This window comes from Schistocerca cancellata, chromosome 9 (genome assembly GCF_023864275.1).
Source record: "Schistocerca cancellata isolate TAMUIC-IGC-003103 chromosome 9, iqSchCanc2.1, whole genome shotgun sequence".
Lineage (NCBI taxonomy): Eukaryota > Metazoa > Arthropoda > Insecta > Orthoptera > Acrididae > Schistocerca > Schistocerca cancellata.
The window spans coordinates 187,668,972-187,691,103 of record NC_064634.1 but is presented as its reverse complement, the minus strand read 5'-3'; the positions used below and the strand labels follow the sequence as shown (position 1 = coordinate 187,691,103).

At 41.3% G+C, this 22,132-nt stretch overlaps 1 protein-coding gene across 1 annotated transcript in view; it reads right to left on the bottom strand.

The window, feature by feature from the left end:
• LOC126100255 (dynein axonemal intermediate chain 7-like) overlaps positions 1–22,132 on the bottom strand; it is an 844,976-nt gene that overhangs the window by 751,356 nt on the left and 71,488 nt on the right. The window contains exon 4 of the mRNA XM_049910840.1: positions 2,808–2,994. Coding sequence (XP_049766797.1) covers positions 2,808–2,994 — 187 coding nt within the window. The remainder of the gene's footprint in view (positions 1–2,807; positions 2,995–22,132) is intronic.

Genomic DNA, 22,132 nt, shown 5'->3' with positions numbered 1-22,132 from the left:
AGTAGGGGGAAGTGGGTTGAGCTTCTGCAACCTTACACCAAGATGCAACCACTCCATTCACTGCTACTGCCTATTATTATGGCATGAGGTCTGAAAATGCTCAAAAACTGACTAAAACTGGTTGCCCCAAAATATATGTTTTTGGTGTTTGAGACTATTTGTGCTCATTTTAAAAGAACTCTGTATCCATTGGCTGATATTTGTTCAAGGACAGTACTACTGAATTGACAATGTTGATCAGTTTGTTCATCAGTGTTTTCCAAAAAATAAATTTAAAGTAATTTGTTATCTGTGTTCAGTAGTGCTAGAAGTGATCCTGCACAATGATGACTTTGCCCTTGCCCTTTGAATGTTGTCATGTAATTCTTGTGCATGGTTGTTGCATGAAACAATCTCATTTTGAAACATGACTACTACTTGTGTACATCTGCCAAGAAATGTTTCTACTGGCTTGCAACAACATTGATAATTATTTCGCTGGTGGATGTATTCAGGCAGTTTCACTTTGCCATCCAAGCGGCATATTCCTAGTGTTCCATTCTTAAATTTGAGTGCACTGAAATTCATCCATAATTTATCTATTTTTGAAATAACTGCACCTGCACGAAGACTGTAATCATAATTTACATCACAACAGACTGCACCTAAGTGTAAATCGAGCAATGCATACTCAAATGGTATCCTTTTTTGCTTTCCACTGTTCATTTGTTTCAGATTAATGAGCTTGAGCAAAGTGTACTCAAACATTTTCCAGTATTTCTTCCCATTGCTCATTGGTCTGTGAAGCTCATGATACTTTTTTCTTTGGTGCTAGAGGCATAGACTGACTAGTCACCTGTTGTTTGGGTGGCATAACTGATTTGACAGTGAAAGTAACACATTGAGATAACTGTTACAAATCTACTTGAAGAATGAAAAGAAATTGTGTGTGACATATATTATTTTACACTCCTGGAAATGGAAAAAAGAACACATTGACACCGGTGTGTCAGACCCACCATACTTGCTCCGGACACTGCGAGAGGGCTGTACAAGCAATGATCACACGCACGGCACAGCGGACACACCAGGAACCGCGGTGTTGGCCGTCGAATGGCGCTAGCTGCCCAGCATTTGTGCACCGCCGCCGTCAGTGTCAGCCAGTTTGCCGTGGCATACGGAGCTCCATCGCAGTCTTTAACACTGGTAGCATGCCGCGACAGCGTGGACGTGAACCGTATGTGCAGTTGACGGACTTTGAGCGAGGGCGTATAGTGGGCATGCGGGAGGCCGGGTGGACGTACCGCCGAATTGCTCAACACGTGGGGCGTGAGGTCTCCACAGTACATCGATGTTGTCGCCAGTGGTCGGCGGAAGGTGCACGTGCCCGTCGACCTGGGACCGGACCGCAGCGACGCACGGATGCACGCCAAGACCGTAGGATCCTACGCAGTGCCGTAGGGGACCGCACCGCCACTTCCCAGCAAATTAGGGACACTGTTGCTCCTGGGGTATCGGCGAGGACCATTCGCAACCGTCTCCATGAAGCTGGGCTACGGTCCCGCACACCGTTAGGCCGTCCTCCGCTCACGCCCCAACATCGTGCAGCCCACCTCCAGTGGTGTCGCGACAGGCGTGAATGGAGGGACGAATGGAGACGTGTCGTCTTCAGCGATGAGAGTCGCTTCTGCCTTGGTGCCAATGATGGTCGTATGCGTGTTTGGCGCCGTGCAGGTGAGCGCCACAATCAGGACTGCATACGACCGAGGCACACAGGGCCAACACCCGGCATCATGGTGTGGGGAGCGATCTCCTACACTGGCCGTACACCACTGGTGATCGTCGAGGGGACACTGAATAGTGCACGGTACATCCAAACCGTCATCGAACCCATCGTACTACTATTCCTAGACCGGCAAGGGAACTTGCTGTTCCAACAGGACAATGCACGTCCGCATGTATCCCGTGCCACCCAACGTGCTCTAGAAGGTGTAAGTCAACTACCCTGGCCAGCAAGATCTCCGGATCTGTCCCCCATTGAGCATGTTTGGGACTGGATGAAGCGTCGTCTCACGCGGTCTGCACGTCCAGCACGAACGCTGGTCCAACTGAGGCGCCTGGTGGAAACGGCATGGCAAGCCGTTCCACAGGACTACATCCAGCATCTCTACGATCGTCTCCATGGGAGAATAGCAGCCTGCATTGCTGCGAAAGGTGGATATACACTGTACTAGTGCCGACATTGTGCATGCTCTGTTGCCTGTGTCTATGTGCCTGTGATTCTGTCAGTGTGATCATGTGATGTATCTGACCCCAGGAATGTGTCAATAAAGTTTCCCCTTCCTGGGACAATGAATTCACGGTGTTCTTATTTCAATTTCCAGGAGTGTATATTGACTGCCAATAAGAATTTCACAATCAACATTACCTGTTACATCACACATGAACTGAAATGTTGCTGTTCACATTTTATTCAATTCAATCATGTCATGCATGCATATTCATACATAAAAAATTTATAAACTGCCACTGAACTACATGAAATACACACACATTTAATGAAATGATTCAGACACTGCCTACTGTAAAATGGTTGTACTAATTCAGAAACTTTCACAGACATTCACACAACTCACCAATATTTCATTGCTGAAACAACCTGCATCCCAATTATTGTAAAATGGTGGTACTAATTCAGAGACATTCATGGGCATGTACACAATAAATCACCAAAGTCTCACCAAACTCATATAAGAGGTTTAAGAATGCACTTTCACATATCAAGAGAATTCATATTTATTCGTGTAATTTAAGTTTACAGTCCTTACCTCATCTAACTCCTTAGCCCTGGTTTCTTCAAGCCATGTCTGACCCTCAAAGTGAGCAAACATGCTCTGTGTATCACTCAGCTGTGTCAGGCGAACATTCTGCTCTGCCAGGTCCTTCACTGCCTTTTCCTCTGCTGCTTTCTTATCCAGCTCAATACGCAGCTTCTCATTCTGTATAAGCATGATCCTACAAATGGAGTGTATCACAAAGCAGACCTCTATATTTCTCATACATCTATGAAAATTGTACAGGAAAAGTAATTTTGTTTGTAAGAAAAATGCATGAATTGGCTGAATTAATAATGTGTTTCCCTGAAACAAGTAACAATTCCACAATGAAGCTCCTTATTTCCATATTATTTTTAATTTATTAAACTACTGTCATAACCTGTTTTGAAATAGCCTCTACAGATCCTTCCTTTAAGGATGAATTAGGTGGAGGATTCATTCATGCAATGCTACGACAGCTGCTGCAGTGCGAAGTTAGAGAAGTTATAGAAACAATTTTTACTGAATGTGAAATAAATGTCATTTGATTTCATTAAGTAATTTCTGATGTAGTATGATTTATCATTATGCTGAAAATAGCAAATTACCAAGTCTGTACAAATAAACAGTGTAATTTGTTTACTTGCCACAGCCTAATAAACTATAGGTGAAAGAAAGGAGGGTGGAGGGGGAAGTAGAAAATCAACCTGATAATAAGGTCAGACCAGGGTAGTGGATGTTGAATTGAGCAAATTTTCTAGTTAAACATTAAACATAGGTTGCTAATGTGCCACTGTGAAGCTATGGCAATAAATTGGCAGCAATTATCAACAATCTCCAAAAAGGTCATTTCCGATCTACGGTTATTTGGAAAATATTGATTCAAAGTCCCCTACACTGCTCTGACCTTATTACCATGTTACATTTCTCCACCGTGTAGAGACATCAAGCTGCTTGGACACTGGTATCTAATGTAAAAATGATAACAGAAGGCATCAATTGCAAGACTGTTATTCATCAGAGTCTTAAAAATTCTTTGGATGCCAATAACAGAAAGATTAAAGGTAACCACTCCCCATACAGTTGAGGTGTCTGCATTTATTATTCAGTTAGGTCTGGAGAAGGACAGGGTTCAAAAGCTCAGTAATGATTTCTGTTGATTACTATGGCTCAGCTACAAGGAGAGTAGTTATATTTACTGCTTTCCATTTTTGTATTCCAAAAAGAACTTTCTAGTGTTTTATTAATAGTGGTGGATAGTAATCTTAAATGTAGAGAGTACATAAATATCACACACAACTGAAAAATGAAAATTAATATCTCCAAACATATGATGTAGAAACTTCATACGCATAAGGCACTTATGGAGGGTACTGGGGCAGTAATGTACTAACTATGAAGAGGCTACATTGCAACAAAAGTACCTCATTTGTTAAAAGCATGGGCCACTGTTCTGACCAATGTGCTATATTAATAAATATTTTAGACATACCATGATGGCAAAGGAGTTGTTTGTTCAATGAAATGGCACATGCTCATTGTCCTGATTCCAGATGACAGCAGTATACAGATTCATATCTGGATTAGCAATTTGAAAGAGCAGGTACAGCTGATAGCACAGCACTTAAAGAACAAATTAAGAGCAATGCTGCACCTCGAGTATCAGCCACTTTGCTGGAAGTTGGGTTGTTTGTAAGCAAGAGAAGTGAGTAAGATGACACAGTGAATAAGTCACTGGGCTTACTTGCATGAGGCATGTAGGTCAAATCCTAACCCAGATTTAGGTTTTTTTGAGTTTAAGGCAAATACTGGGAGGCTCCTTTGAAAATACCACAATCAACTATAGTCTGTTCAAAATTACATTAGATCTGGCAGCGACAAAGTAAGTAGTGGAATGAGACTTGCGAGGAAGGCCCAGTACACAATCAGCCAGTCCTAAGAAATCTGTAACCACAGCGACCACCCATGGTTTCCAGACCTTACCATAAAACTACAATGCTTTCTGCATGCACTAAATTGCCAAGTCAGGTGGCTTGCTGTCCTGTGGTACTGTTCATTTCATGCTGAGATTTTGTTTGTTTTAATTTCTTAGAGTAGTGGGGTGAATATTTTATCTGTTATTACTACTTATTTGTTGTATTGAGCAGCTTTGGATGTACGTATAAGGATCTGATCCAAGCATATATGTGCACTGTCAGTTTCACAAAATAATAATCAGGTACACTATTTAATTATCACAGGTATATCTTTTTAAATACAATAACACCCTACATAATCACACATTTTGAATCTACTGCCATTTTCCCTATACACATTTTAATTCTGTTACACCATACACATATTTTGAATTATTTTCATGTAGCATGAATTCTCTTGACTGAATAGAAAGGACAATCTCCAATGAATAGTTTTACTGTTTGTTTAAATTTGTCATTCAAACTGATTTTTGAAATATGAAGTGGTAAACAGTTTTATTGCTGTAAAACCAGTGTTTCTTTCACAGTTAGTTGTGTTATATTTCTGGTATCATGGCTATGTATGTCTTCACGTTTAATGAATTTGTTCTTATCTCCCCATGCAAAAAATAGTATTTTGTGTATATACACTACTGGCCATTAAAATTGCTACACCAAGAAGAAATGCAGATGATAAGCAGGTATTCATTGGACAAATATATTATACTAGAACTGACATGTGATTACATTTTCACCCAATTTGGCTGCATAGATCCTGAGAAATCAGTACCCAGAACAACCACCTCTGGCTGTAATAACAGCCTTGATATGCCTGGGCACTGAGTCAAACAGAGCTTGGATGATGTGTACAGGTACAGCTGCCCATGCAGCTTCAACACAATAGAACAGTTCAACACGAGTAGTGACTGGAGTATTGTGATGAGCCAGTTGCTCAGCCACTATTGACCAGACATTTTCAATTGGTGAGAGATTTGGAGAATGTGCTGGCCAGGGCAGTAGTCGAACATTTTTTGTATCTAGAAAGGCCCGTACAGGACCTGCAACATGCGGCCATGCTCTATCCTGCTGAAATGTAGGGTTTCGCAAGGATCGAATGAAGGGTAGAGCCATGGGTCATAACAAATCTGAAATGTAATGTCCACCGTTCAATGTGCCGTCAATGCAAACAAGAGATGACCGAGACGTCGGTTGAACATTTTTTGTATCTAGAAAGGCCCGTACAGGACCTGCAACATGCGGTCGTGCACTATCCTGCTGAAATGTAGGGTTTCGCAAGGATCGAATGAAGGGTAGAGCCATGGGTCATAACAAATCTGAAATGTAATGTCCACCGTTCAATGTGCCGTCAATGCAAACAAGAGGTGACCGAGACGTGTAACCAACGGCACCCCATACCATCATGCTGGGTGATACGTCATATGGCGATGACGAATACACGCTTCCAATGTGTGTTCACCGCGATGTCACCAAACACGGATGCTACCATCATGATGCTGTAAATAGAACCTGGTATCATCCGAAAAAATGACGTTTTGCCATTTGTGCACCCAGGTTCGTCGTTGAGTATACCATCGCAGGCATTCCTCTCTGTGATGCAGCGTCATGGGTAACCGCAGCCATGGTCTCTGAGCTGATAGTCCATGCTGCTGCAAATGCCATCGAACTGTTTGTGCAGATGGTTGTTGTCTTGCAAACGTCCCCATCTGTTGACTCAGGGATCAAGACGTGGCTGCATGATGTGTTACAGCCGTGTGGATAACATGCCTGTTATCTCGACTGCTAGTGATATGAGGCCATTGGGATCCAGCACGGCATTCTGTATTACTCTCCCAAACCCCCCGATTTCATATTCTGCTAAAAGTCATTGGATCTTGACCAATGTGAGCAGCAATGTCGCAATACGATAAACCGCAATCACGATAGGCTACAATCCGACCTTTATCAAAGTCGGAAACGTGATGGTATGCATTTTTCCTTACATGAGGCATCACAACATTTCACCAGGCAATGCCGATCAACTACTGTTAGTGTATGAGAAATCGGTTGGAAACTTTCCTCATGTCAGCACATTGTAGGTGTCACTACCAGCACCAACCTTGTGTGAATGCTCTGAATAGCTAATCATTTGCATATCACAGGATCTTCTTCCTGTCGATTAAATTTCGCATCTGTAGCACGTCATCTTCATGGTGTAGCAATTTTAATGGCCAGTAGTGTACACATTGTAGAAGGTTAGGATTTTAACTTTTTTGAGTATTAGCTTAGAGCCATGCGAAGTCGATATGATGGCTATGATCTGAGTTGCATGTTACACCATCCATACTGTTCAATGTGCATGAGTACACAGATTCGACAGTCAACAACAGTTCTGGCACATTTAGTTAGGCAAACCCTCCGCCACAGCAAGGTCATACCACATCGCATGGGTGAAATCAGTTTTTAATTGTCTTGTGGCCGAAAACAGCACAAAAAGCAAAACAACATTGGTTTTTAATTGTTCTGGGGCCAAAAACTTCATAAAAACCAAAATGACAATATTTTCCAATTGTCCTGAGACTGACCCGAGACATGTTCAATGTGCTGTCCACCATTTTCTGCCACAAGTTGAAAACCAAGAAACAGCATGTTTCACAACAAACTGGTGCATCTCAAGTGTCATGAGAATGTGTTTCTCACTGTGCGCCTTCAGTTCAGCTATGTTCGAAAATGGAGCAGTGAACACGTCTTTCATATAACCTCACAGCTAGAAGTCACAATGGTTAAGATCAGGTGATCTGGATGACCAGGCTTTAGGGAAATGATGACAGATAATTCTAGCATTTCCAAAAGTCTCTGCAGCGGCTGGTTGACTGGCTATACATTGTGTGCGAAAGTGTAATCTTGCATAAAAATGATCGTAACCACACATCTACCCTGCTGAAGGATCGGAATGATGCTGATGTGCAAAAGACTCTCATACCATTTATCAGTTACAAGACTGGGTACAGGACCCCAGGAATCATCTCTTCAAAAAAATAGAGTCATACCATATAAGATATACTGTCAGTCCACAGCAGACAGTCACCTTTGCAGAATGAAGTGGTACCATTGACGTGTTTGTGGGTTCTCTGTTTCCACATTCTGCAGTTTTGCATATTGATGTGCCCTTGGAGATGGAAATGAGCTTCTTCTGTCTGCAGAAAGTTCCATGGCTATTCACTGTCCACTACTATGTGAGCAAGAAATTTCAGTGAATGTTTGTCTTGGTGGTAGGCCAGCAGAAAGCAACTCCTGACCATGCGTGATATTGTATGGATAGCAATGCAGGTTTGATGAACCATGCTTGCAGGCATGTCAACATTCAGGCACTTATCCAAACAATGTATGTTTGACTACCATCACTTGACTGCTCCTGCAATGCTGTGGCCACATCTTTGACAGAATTCACATCAACTGCTGTCCTCTCTTTGCCACACTGCACTTCAAAAGAACTTGTGTTTTCAAATTATGTAATAATTTTCTCCAGACCCTCAGCAGACATCGGACCAATGCCTTCTTTCATATTCTCAAGCATCTGGAACTTCTGCAGGGCTAGTCGTGCACAGTCATCATTCTTGTAAAAGGGTAGTACCAGCAGCATGTTGTCCTTCATGCAGAAAGTGCTGTGGGCATGTAGGACACAAAATGAGGAACAACCTTTTGCTGCACTACCAGCAGCATGTTGTCCTTCATGCAGAAAGTGCTGTGGGCATGTAGGACACAAAATGAGGAACAACCTTTTGCTGCACATCTGTGGGTGTGAATATTCTGGCACTTACAGTGCCATCTATTTCCCTAATTTTTTTTCTTATCAGTTCAATAACATGCTGTTCAAATATGATGTTATTCTGAGCAGTGTTTCTGCACCATTTTGAAACTGAAACTTTAGTTATGGACATCCTGTATATGTACGGATTATATTTAGGTACTGCTTGGAAATGAGATGTGCTTGAAACCAGTAGCAAAAAAGATATAAAAGAGCAGCTATGGTGGACTGTCATTGCACCACATTTGATGCATATATAATGTTCCGATTTTCTTTTCAAGAAATGGAGGATGATCGTTCCGTCCAGAAACCTATTCGTTGCCCCTCTGTTCAATGTGGGACTAAGAATCACAACAGATTATGATGTTCCCATTACACTTATAGCTCCTGTGATGCCTCATTTCTATCGATCCTGACCAATACTGTAGGTTCTTTAAGCCATATAAAAGCCATATAAAAAAAATCAGTAAGTATTATGTGTATGGAACATTTGATAACTGCAGTCAACTTCATCACTGATAATCATCTGTAAACCAAGAGTAAAGTTGTCATTTGTGGCAATTTTAAATCAATGGGAAATGCGCAAACAGCAGGAGACACTTTCTTTATCTAGAACCGATGAACTGTTTGCAAAGCCTTCTGGATGGCAATACTTTTCCATACAGATTTGTCTAATGCCTGTTTCCAGCTCCCAATACACCAAGAATTTCAAAAAATACATGTTGTTGTCACCCCTTAAGAACTGCTTCAACGTAACAGGTTAAAATTTGGGGTTATCAGTTTCTCTGAAATATTCCAAAAATATCTAGAAAAAATTACAAAAGATTCTCTGCACTATGTCTCTACTACCTTGATAATATAATAAAGATAAAATGAAAGTCAAACATTTGAAAAATTTGCAACTTTATTGTGAGATACTTTCACAGCATTGTCATAAAAGCAACCTTTACAAATACTCACTTCACTCAACCTGCTCACACATATACAAGGTGTGATCAAAATGTAACAGGGATATTTCTTTTTCTTAAAGAATTTTTTTTTATGCATCAACTTTGTCCCCTTCAAAGTAACTCCATCAGATATAATACATTTATGCCAGTGCTTTTTTCAATCTTGGAAGCACTTGAACTGATTTTTCGTTATGGTGTACAGTTCCTTCAGTGCTTCTGTCATTATCTCATCACTGGTGGCAAAACGACGTCCCTTCTTGGTTCCCTCCAGCCTCAGGACTAGAGAGAAGTCACAGGGGATCATGTTCAGCAAATACAGTGGCTGAGGTGACATAATTGTTTTGTTTTTTACCAAAAAATAATCATGAACAAGCGGGAGTATTATCATGATGCAATTTCTATGAGTGGTTTTGTCACAATTTTCGTAGTTTTCTTCAGATTGTTTTACGCAAATGGCACATAACTTTCAGGTATTATTCCTTATTGACCATATTACTATAATGCAGGAACCATAGTAATCAAAAGGAACTGTGAGAAGAACCTTCACATGAGGTTGAAGATGTCAAATTTTTTTCGGTCTTTGCTCTTCAGGCAGTTTCCATTGGCACAACTGGGCCCTGGGCCCTGGTTTCAATGTGATATCCATATACAAATGTTTTGTCACCTGTTATAACCTTCTTTAGCAGTTCTGGCTCATTGTCAACTCCAGTCAGCGATTCCTTAGTGTTTTTTGACCAAAATTCAACAATTTCAGAACAAACTTTGCTGCTACATGTTTCAAGCCCAAAATGTCAAAAAAATAAATAAATAAATAAAAATAAAAATAAAATAAAATAAAATAAAATTTGCATACCATGGGCCATAGGATATGCCAACATCATCAGCAACCTCTCTAATGGTGATTCAGTGATTTCCCAGAACCATTTTCTTTAGTACCTCCACACACTCATCAGTAATTGATGGGATAGGGCGTCAAGGGCAATCATCTTCAACATCTTCTCAACCCTTTTTGAAATGTTTATACCACTTGTAAAATCTTGTCTTTATCATAGTAGATTTGCCAAAAGTCACAGTCAACATTTCAAATGTGATGCTGCACTTTTTTTGTTCAAGCAAAATTTAATGCAAATTCTTTGATCCATCTTCATCGAAAGTAAAAATTCACCACATACTCGAAAACACATATAACCTTATTGCGTTTTTGTCAACAATAAACTGAATATTCAAAACAACTGAAAAAGCAAACATACATGAGAAAGAACACGAAGGCTGCTTAGAGACAAGCATGTTAAACAATATTTTAAGAAAAGAGTTATGGAAAACAAAAATGGTATAACGGAGACTAACTTAGAGCCTGGTCCGTGGGGAATACCATATAAAATAGTCTGCAAGAAAATACCATCATCATTAGTCTTATCCATGTTCAGAAGAAATAACGGGACAGTAACAAAAAGTTGGGAACAGGCAGCTACCCTGCTAATGGAAACTCTGCTTACTGATGGCAAAGAAGAAAAGATATGACATAAGATCAGCATAGATTATGAACTATGTTATGCGAAGACTACAGAAACAATAAGCTGGTGTATGACTTTAAACAGGAAGAAATTAGGCAAATATAAGAAAAAATCTCCAGGACTGAATAGGACACCTGCTGAAGTAATAGAAACCTTATGTGATGAAATAGATATCTGTTTGTGAGAATTGTTCAAACATCTTGCAAGAAACAGTTCATGCACCATGAAAGACTCAATAAAAGGGAAGACAAGGATCCGATGATACCCAAATCCTACAGACCAATTTGTCTTCCAAACATTCTTGGTAAGATAGTTGAAAAACTGTTGTGCTAAATAGATTAATACACGGAAGCAGCCCTCACCAGAATGGAATTAGAAGATGCAAAGTAAATGAAGATGCATTTTATAAAGTGCTCTCCCTAGTGACAGGTATTGATTTTATGTACATTCTAGTGATAATGGTCGATTTTGCTGGTGCTTTGAATAAGCTATGGTGAATGTCTTTCTTTCATCACCATCTGAAGTTGGAGTGTCCAGTGGTGCTGTACAACTGCCTGAGAGGCTGCAGGAGACATGCAACTTTAATATGCTCAAGAAAGGAAATAATGAAGATCATAACAATAGGCTGTCCACAGGAATCAGTGTGTTCCAGAGTTTTGGGACATGATGTCAGAACCCATACTACAGAAGTTACATGAGAACAGTAATGTAAGCAGACTGGTAGCATTTGCAGATGATGCGCTGTTCATTGTAAGCAGAGACACCCAAAGAACTATAGAAGATAAATGTAATGCAGAGCTCCATGAGCTTAAAGGATGGTGTAGAAGGGTCAAATTGACGCTGGCAATACATGAAACAAATGTCTTTCCTACTAAATGGGAAACTAGCAACAAATCCTAAGATAAAGTTAAATAATGTAACTATTAGAAGAATTAAAAGCAAAGCAGTAATAGCAAAGATGACAGCACTAAATCTTGGGGCACACTTTGCTTGACTGCTCTACTCCCAGACAGAATTTACATTACTGAATTTACTTATTTGTCTGTTTCCATCATACCGACTTATATAAGTGACTGCTTTGCACTGATGTAATCTATATATTAGCCCATCCTCTGATAATATACTATTCAGTTTTTATCAGGAATATTTTATGATCCACTGTGTTAAATGCCTTTGGCAGATATAGAAATATTCCTGTTATGGGCTGCTTTGTATTCATATGATACAGTATTGATTAATGTAGTCATATACGGATGTATGTGTAGATTTGTTCTGTCTAGACCCATGTTGAGACAAGTGCAGTAGATTTAAACTCTACAAGTAAATGTTTGACCTTTTATTAAAAATTTATTAATGGCAACATGATCAAATTTATCACTTCCACATGGGGCTTCACAATTGTTGTTGTTGTTGTTGTGGTCTTCAGTCCTGAGACTGGTCTGATGCAGCTCTCCATGCTACTCTATCCTGTGCAAGCTTCTTCATCTCCCAGTACGTACTGCAACCTACATCCTTCTGAATCTGCTTAGTGTATTCATCTCTTGGTCTCCCTCTACGATTTTTACCCTCCATGCTGCCCTCCAATACTAAATTGGTGATCCCTTGATGCCTCAGAACATGTCCTACCATGTGATCCCTTCTTCTAGTCAAGTTGTGCCAAAAACTTCTCTTCTCCCCAATTCTATCAATACCTCCTCATTAGTTATGTGATCTACCCATAAAATCGTCAGCATTCTTCTGTAGCACCACATTTCAAAAGCTTCTATTCTCTTCTTGTCCAAACTACTTCACCATTAATGAAGCAATTATCATTCTTCCATGACCATCCAGTACATCATTTTTTTCACTGAATCTCGTCAGATTTATGTCTATAAATTTTTCAAACACTTCAAAGAAGCAGGATGAAAATGTGATATGCTGATAACTGTTCATGTCTTTTTATCACTTTTTTTTTTGAAAATTACTTTTGGCATTTTCAATGACTGGGCAAGTACCTGCCTGGAAAGAGCAGACACACAGGTGAGGTAGCGGTTCAGCAATAGTATGCATATATTTTTTCATGAAATCTGCTGGAATACCATCAATTCCAACTAAATAAGAATTTATTAACCCTCTGAGGGCCTTTGCAGCAATATCTTCAGTGCCTGTGCTAATAAATGTTGACTCTATCCATATGTGAATACTCTCTTTTATTGGTTAATATTTTAAGTATGTGTTATTTTAACCAATTTTTCAGCTATGCATTAAAAAGTTGTCACTGCAACTTGAGTATTAGTTATTGTTTCATTTTTGTTTTCAATGTGTATGTATATATGCGTTACTTTGTTCTCTCTCTTTCCCTCTTCCTACAGAATGGGACAAATATAAGTGGACTGGAGAGCAGAGATCCATGGTACAAAGAAGCACAGCAGATGCTGTTTCAGCAGTGACTGCCATTCATCTCTTGGCACTTTTGGGTCCTGGTCAGCAGGTTTCTGAAGGCAGACTGAAGCTGGACTGCTGGAATTGCTGCAATCTCATCTGAAATGTTCTGCTGCTGTTCTTGAACACTTCGAGGGTTGTTGCAATACATTTTAGACTTGTGGGCTCCACATACAAAGCAACTGTACACTGACAGGTCAGGTCAAGTTACCTGGGTGGCCAGCTAGTGCCACAACCAGACTGATATTTGCTAACAAACCTGTCATGTGTGAAGATGGTTTAAATGTGCTCCAAGGCTTAGCTGGATGTACGGGCAGTTGCTCCATCCTGTTGGAAGTAACTGTAGATCTTTTCTCATCCATTAATGCTGCAACATATGATTTTAAAATAGTGGCAGTGTAACATGCTGAAGTCAGCATCTGATGAAAAAGGATGGGACCAATAATGCAGCATGCAGATACAGCACACCAAACCACAACCTTCTGATCATGTAATGGTGTTTCACAGAAGTTATGCGGATTCCCCACTGCCTAGAACCTGTGATTCTATGCATTGACAAACCCTCTCAGGTGAAACCAGGCTTCATCAGACATAAAGAATAGATCCATATCCAATCCTTTCATTGTTATCTTGGTGAACATCCACTCACGAAACCAAAAGTGCTGAGGAGTTTCTGCTGGCTTTAATGAAAAAATAACAGATACTTGGTAGTGGTGCACATGCAGTGCCAGGTGGAGTATTGGTCTGCATGATTGACGTGATATGCCAGTCTCTTGTGATGGGTGTCAGGTTGATTTGATAGGACCATGAAGCATTTTCTAGTGAACTGCAGCCACATTTTCTGGTGTGCAGGCACATTTTGGAATATTCTTTGACTTGTTCAAATCAGATCCTGTCTGATGCCATTTTCAGACTAAGTATTGCATGGCACTCTTTGGTTGTGTTTTGACACTATTAAACTTCTCAACAGACAACTGATCACACTGTTTCCATGACTTTGTTGTCATGCAACTTTCCACAATGACCACCTGCTCTCCGGAGTGAGTACCATGCCTCCTTTGCACTGCTCCACTCACACTGACGGAGCCTGCACTATGCTCTGAACTGGTGTGGATTACATGGTGGGTGTACAGGTGGTGTGCATGTCACAGGGCTTGGTTATATGCATACATTCATGTCTAATCGTATCCACCCATCCAGGTCACTTTTTATTTGCCACACCCTGTATTACTCCATACTGGTTTTATTTTGTGGTTGGGTTTGTCAATGTGTTCTTCATTTTGCATCCTTTTAGCCTGTCTTATCACCCTCCTTAGGATCCATGCTCATCATCTATAGTATAAGAGTAATTGAGTAGAGTTATTACTTTATTTGCATGATGTGTCTTATTTTGGCTTGAGCTTTTTGCAGCTATCCATTTCTTGTTCCCTTTACTGTTATTTAACTGTGCTTTTTTTTTTAATGTTTCTTCAAAGTGGTGGAGCACTGTGTCAAGAAATATTTTAAATTTTTTGTTGATGTCATTGCTGCATACATCTCTGTCCCCTTTTCTTTGCATAGAAGACTTGTTTAACTTATCCTGTGTTTGTTTAACTTATCCTGAGTAAAGTGCCTCACCAAGGTTTTATATGGAAATGGATTTGAGGAACCTTAGTTAATCTCAACATTTTGCATGAGAGCTTGGTGGTCATGGACTCCTGAATTATTTGGCAAGAATTTTGTTTAAGGCTGTCTTGGATGAAGGTGTTATTCTATGCAGATCATAAGATTTTACAAGATTCAAGAAGATCTCCCTGGCACCACCAGACAACATCACAGAAACTGAATGGCTGGTAAAGCTCTACTATTGACAACAGTGACACCGCTACTCAGATGGTGTTGATCCACATGTGCACCTTCTGATGGGGTCACACCAGACACTGGTACTTAACCTCTAAATCAAAGCACTGGTCTGAGAGACCTTTTGGGTCTTTTAAATATGTTGTGTGGCAACAATGTTCTGTTTGCCACTATCCCCTTCAAAGCACATCATTTACGTGGCAGAAGCATATCAGTTCAGTTTGTGGCTTCTCAGTGTCAGGTATGTATTAATTTTATAAAACATACAGGTCTGACTGAATGGGTGATTCAAATTACATATGATATGGCTCAGTCTGTTTGACCGGATGTATTACATGTGTCGTGTTGATAGGTTGTATCAACCATGACTAACATCATCTTTGGACTCTTATTGCTCTGCCAAGCCTCCATGTTAGTTTTTAGTTCTGTTCTGTATCTCAAGCTGTGTACACATTTATGACTAACTATGAAATATATATCTATGTGGAATTTAATGGGAATAGTTATTTGCATTCAACCAATAATTGTGTCCCATTCCCATATTGGTGACCCCAAAGTTTCTACGTCTTCCGCAACTTCCACACCGGTTGTTGTAAATCAACAGGTTATGCGCACGATGCCATGGCTGCCTCACCCAACGCTTTGTTTGAAGATATGGATGCACAAATACGACAACCAGGCCACTCCAATCCTTCACCAATGGCCGGCTCTCCACTAATCGACAGTGATTTGCGATCTCCAGCCAAGTTAACCTCATATTATGGTCAAGTGCTACACTGTTAACTCAAACAGTGGACTCAGGTTTCATGTTGCTGGACTAGGCTCACCAACATATAAAATGTGAAGTGGATAATTTTCAGAACTGTGTAACTGCCGATCAATCTTGTAATGTTCAAAGCGATCTACATTTGCACACGTACTTTGACCCTCAACGGGCCGCAACGTCAGTTACAGTCGTGCCATGTGCAACACCACCATTTGTGCAAAACGCACATGCTATCAACTGCTATCAACCTAATCTGGTTCTACCTCACTCACAAACTAACGATGGACATTTTCATGCACCAAATTCTCCTTGCTCGCCCACCAGACCTGTTGCTCAGTTTTTCGACCACGTGGGCCCGAGCACATCTTACGACACTTCACCTTCCAGGAATGTTTTACTGCAACAATGTGATCTTCAACAAGTTTCACAGGTAATTTATAGTCCGACCACACGGGGTGTATTGCCAATGTGCCCAGAAAACACACACTGTTATCACACGAAGTACCAAACCACCCCACCCTCCTCCCCCCTCCACACGCACGGGGGTCCCCGATTCCGACTGTTCAGCTGCTCGCCTCTCCCACAGTTCCACCTGTGTCTGCCGTGCCAGCCTTCCGTGTCATTTCTGAAGTGGACAATTTCAAATCTGTACCTCTAACCTCCAGTCCAGTCTATGGGACCACCACACGTGTTGCGAAACCACTCATTCCCACGGTACCAACCGTGCCGGCAGCGTCATGTTGTCATGACACGTCAAAGACAATGCAACCCACCGCTGCTTCGGATTTGCTTGCCAATAACACACCTAGTCTATGGTGCCGGACTGCAGTATGGCCTCTCCTACCCCAGACCAGCAGGCCTACCAAGATACACCGAAGCCGCCTTCATCCCCCCCCCCCCTGACCGTCTGCCAAAGCTGCCCCCTTTATATGAGGACAACCCCGTATCATGGTTTGCACTTGTGGAGCATCTGCTTTAGTTACATCATGTGTCCAATGACAACTCTAACTTCCTATGTCTCGTCACGCATCTCCATGATCATTCAGACTTAATTTGTGACCTACTGCTCTCGCCACCACCTCCTCCAAAGTACAAGTCTGCAAAGAAAACAATATTGGAATGACTCACCTACTCAGAACAAGAATTAATCATCAAGATCTTGTACAAGGAGCACTTGGGAGACTGAACTCCATCACAACTCTGGCACCACCTTCGATTACTTGTGAGGGTACAAACAATGCTGGACATTACTCTGTGGGCGGTATGGTCTGCCAAGTTACCTTCCAACCTACAGATTCACCTGCTACCACACTCCTTTGAGTCAATCAGCTCTCGTCTTTGCATCACAGACCAGCTGTATGCACTGCTATGACAACACCAACCAGCACACCACTCACCACAGATTGGCACAACTGCTCCTGTTTACCGGCAGTCTCCAGGCAGAGGCAGAGCTCACTCCACCTCATTGCTGTCTATACCACTTGGCAGTATCTGCTCACTCACTCCTCCATCCAAGCACTCAAGAACCACCCACGCACCATATGTGCCAGTATACATCCTGGGACAAATCAGTGAGGACCAGCCTCCTCCGCTGCCGCAGTCGCCGCCACCACCACATTCGACTCATCCATATTGTTGGTACCACAAGATTTTCAGCGATGATGCCAAGAAGTGTCGATTACCTTTCCAGCACCCAAACTCTGACCGCAGGATATAGAAGACACTGAGTCCTGCAGGGAACCACACAGGCGTCCTCACATATTGCACTCCATACACTCGTCCACCCGGCCGAGTGATCATTTATATGTAACCGACATTTCGTCATGGCTCGTGTTCCTATTTGACATAGGCGCTGACGTGTCTATCACACCCACATCATTGGCTCCTCCCACCTTTTCACTGATGAGTTCATTTCTACGAGCTGTCAACGCATCAATGTTACAAACCTCATGCTCTGTCAAAGTTACAGTGCACCTATCTCCATCTCTGTGTTTTCCATCAACTTTCTACATTGCTGACATTGATGGACCAATTCTTGGTATGGATTTTTTGTGACATTACAAATTCTCTCCAAACGTGGTTCAGGGCTCGGTGCTACACCATCCCACTAACACTCAGATACTGTGTTCTCGCATTTATGTTCATCGTTCTGTTTCTCTTGTGACATGTGAGTTAGTACGCAAGTGCTCTGCCCTCGCAGGCAACATTGTGACCTGTGTCACTAACCTACTGTCAGAATACGATTCGACGGCACAATTCTGCCAGGAAAATGACGAGCTGAAACAACGAACAGCACACACTTACAACGAGCTCATCACAGCTCATACCTCGCTGCTGAAAGTGCAGTCCACAGTGCCGCCACCTAAACGTGTTTCTCCAGCAGACACCAGCTTGCACACTCAGCAGGTTAGTCCAAAAACATGAATTGTGTGTGACGATTTGCGTCCGGAAAGACACCGCACCCCCAACGTGCTCTCAATGTTCAGTGCCATGTGTTTCAAACAGTGCTTCTAATTACAATCGTGCATGCGATACGACCACACTCACCATGCAGGCAGCTGCCCCACATATTGATAAACATTCCCTCTCTCTTGCACGCCAGCCATGTGACTCAGCGGCCATCGCTGTTCCCCACGTGACTCCAACACCTCTCTTGCCCGTGCCGGTTACCCAACACAAGGCTGACAACAAGACAGTCGCTGCGCGTCCCAACCCTCTCCGCACTGTGTGCACAGGTGACCTCCCCAAACAAGAGCATGCCATGCTCACATAATAGGCATGTGACTTTCATGCTACCTTTTCCCACTTGCACTAACAGTTATGCCTTGTCACTCCCTGCTAGTCCAAAAACTTCATGTCAGGACATTGCTCAGTCTCGTGTGCAGTTCTCAGTTTCTTCCAACACTGACGGAATGACACACAAGATAGTTACCATTGCTGGCTCTCCTATTAGGCACAAGGTTAGATGCCTCTACCCCATTAAGTTGCGCGCAGTCCGGCAGCAAACTTTTGGAGGCAGGTATCCTGCAAACGTTGGACAGCAACTGGTCTTCACTGATTCACCTTTGCACCAAATGTGCAGCGACTACAGACACTTAAATGCTCATACCATCATGGACAATTAACCAGTGGCGAACATAAACAATTTCACTCATATGTTAGCGGATGCCACAATCTTCAGTGTTATTGACTGTAAATGTGTCTATTACCAGATTCTCGTAGCACTGGCAGACATTCCAAAGACAGCTATTATCACATTGCTCAGTTTGTTCCAATACAACTTCATGACATTCGGCCTGAAAAATGTGGCATAAACATGGCAACATATCATTGACTCAATCTTACAACAGTTCTAGTTTTGAAGGACTGTGTGGCATCGATAGGTCATATCAAACCACAACTAACACCATCTTTGAACTCTTAATGCTCTGCCAAGCCTCCATGTTAGTTTTTAGTTCTGTTCTTTATCTCAAGCTGTGTACACGTTTATGACTAACTACGAAATATATCTCTATGTGGAATTTAATGTGGATAGTTATTGCATTCGACTGATAATCGTATCCCATTCCCATACATGTAATTTATTTTTTCTATTACTCATTCTGTGGAAGCTGCTTGGTAGAATTTTGCACAGAGCATAACTTACTCATAGCACTTGGTTTAAGAATCATGAACGATGGTGGCCGTGCGGTTCTAGGTGCTACAGTCTGGAACTGCGCGAACGCTACGGTCACAGGTTCGAATCCTGCCTTGAGCATGGATGTGTGTGATGTCCTTAGGTTAGTTAGGTAGTTCTAAGTTCTAGGGGACTGATGACCTCAGATGTTAAGTCCCATACTGCTCAGAGCCATTTAAACCATGAATGATGGTTGTAAATGTGGAAAAGACCTGGGAACACAGATAGATTATATAATGGTAAGACAGAGATTTAGGAACCATGGTTTTAAATTGTAAGACATTTCCAGAGGCAGATGTAGACTTTGACCACAATTTATTGGTTATAAGCTGTAGATTAAAACTGGAGAAACTGCAAAAAGGTAGGAATTTAAGGAGATGGGTAAACTGAAAGAACCAAAGTTGTAGAAAGTTTCAGAGGGAGCATTAGGGAACAGTTGACAAAAACAGGGGAAAGAAATACAGTAGAAGAGGAATGGGGAGCCCTGAGAGATGAAATAGTGAAGCCAGCAGAGGATTCACTAGGTAAAAAGACGAGGGCTGGTAGAAATCCTTCGGTAATAGAAGAGATATTGAATTTAATTGATGAAAGGAGAAAATGTAAAAATGCAGTAAATGAAGCAGGCGAAAAGTAATATACATGTCTCAAAAAACGTGATTGACAGCAAGTGCAAAATGGCTAAGTAAGGATGGCTAGAGAACAGAATTAAGGATGTAGAAGCATATAACACTAGGGGTAAGACAGATACTGCCTACAGGAAAACTAAAGAGACCTTTGGAGAAAAGAGAACAACCTGTATGAATATCAAGAGCTCAGATGGAAAACCAGTCCTACACGAAGAAGAGAAAGCAGAAAGGCGGAAGGAGTATATAGAGTGTCTATACAAGGGCAATGTACTTGAGGGCAATATTATGGAAATGGAAGAGGACATAGATGAAGATGAAATGGGAGATATTATACTGTGCAAAGAAGTTGCCAGAGCACTGAAAGATCTAAGTCAAAACAAGGAACCGGGAGTAGACAACATTGCATTAGAAATACTGATAACCTTGGGAGAGCCAGCCATGACAAAACTCTTCCATCTGCTGAGCAAGATGTATACGAGACAGACGAAATACCTTCAGACTTCAAGAAGAATATAATAATTCCAATCACAAAGAAAGCAGGTGTTGACAGGTGTGAAAATTACTGAATTATCAGTTTAATGAGTCATGGTTGCAAAATACTAACACGAATTCTTTACGAATGAAAGGAAGATGTTTATAGCGCTGATACAGTAGACGATAAATATAATGCTTTTCTCAAGACTTTTCTCGTGCTCTTTGAAAGTTGCTTTCTGTTAGAACGTTTACAACAGGGTACTAGCACAAACAGGCAGCCTGGGTGGCTGACTAGAGGGATAAGAATAACTTGTAGAACAAAGTGGCAATTATATCAAAACCTTAGAAACAGTCAAAATCTAAATGCAGCAGCCCATTACAAACAGTATTGTAAGGTACTTAAAAATGTTATTAGGAAGTCAAAAAGTATGTGGTATGCAGATAGAATAGCTAAGTCTCAGGATAAAATTAAAACCATATGGTCAGTCGTAAAGGAAGTTGTTGGTCTGCAGAGACAGGTCGAGGATATAGAATCAGTGCGTAGTGGGAATGTCCGTGTTACTGATAAGTTGCATATATGTACAGTATTTAATAATCACTTTCTGAACATAGCAGGTGAACTAAATAGAAACCTAGTCCCAACAGGGAACCATATAGCGCTCTTAGAAAAAAGTGTTCCGAGACTGTTACCTGAAATGCTCCTCCATGACACTGACAAGAGGGAGATTGAGTTAATAATTAAATCACTAAAGACCAAGAACTCTCATGGATATGACGGGGTATCTAGCAGAATACTGAAGTATTGTTCTATGTATGTTAGCCCAGTTCTCAGCCATATCTGTAACTTTTCCTTTAGGAGTGGTTGGTTTCCTGACCGATTAAAGTATTCAGTAGTGAAGCCACTTTATAAAAAGGGAGACATTGATAATGTTGACAATTTTAGACCTATTTCTATGCCATCAGTGTTTGCTAAAGTTATCGAGAAGGTTGTATATACAAGGTTACTGGAGCATTTAAATTCACATAATTTGCTGTCAAATGTTCAGTTTGGTTTTAGAAATGGTTTAACAACTGAAAATGCTATATTTTCTTTTCTCTGTGAGGTTTTGGATGGATTAAATAAAAGGTTGCGAACACTAAATGTTTTCTTTGAATTAACGAAGGCTTTTGACTGTGTTGACCACAAAATATTACTGCAGAAGTTGGATAATTATGGAGTAAGGGGAGTAGCTTACAATCGGTTCGCATCTTACTTTCAGAACAGAAAGCAGAGGGTAATTCTCCGCAATATTGAGAGTGGCAGTGATGTTC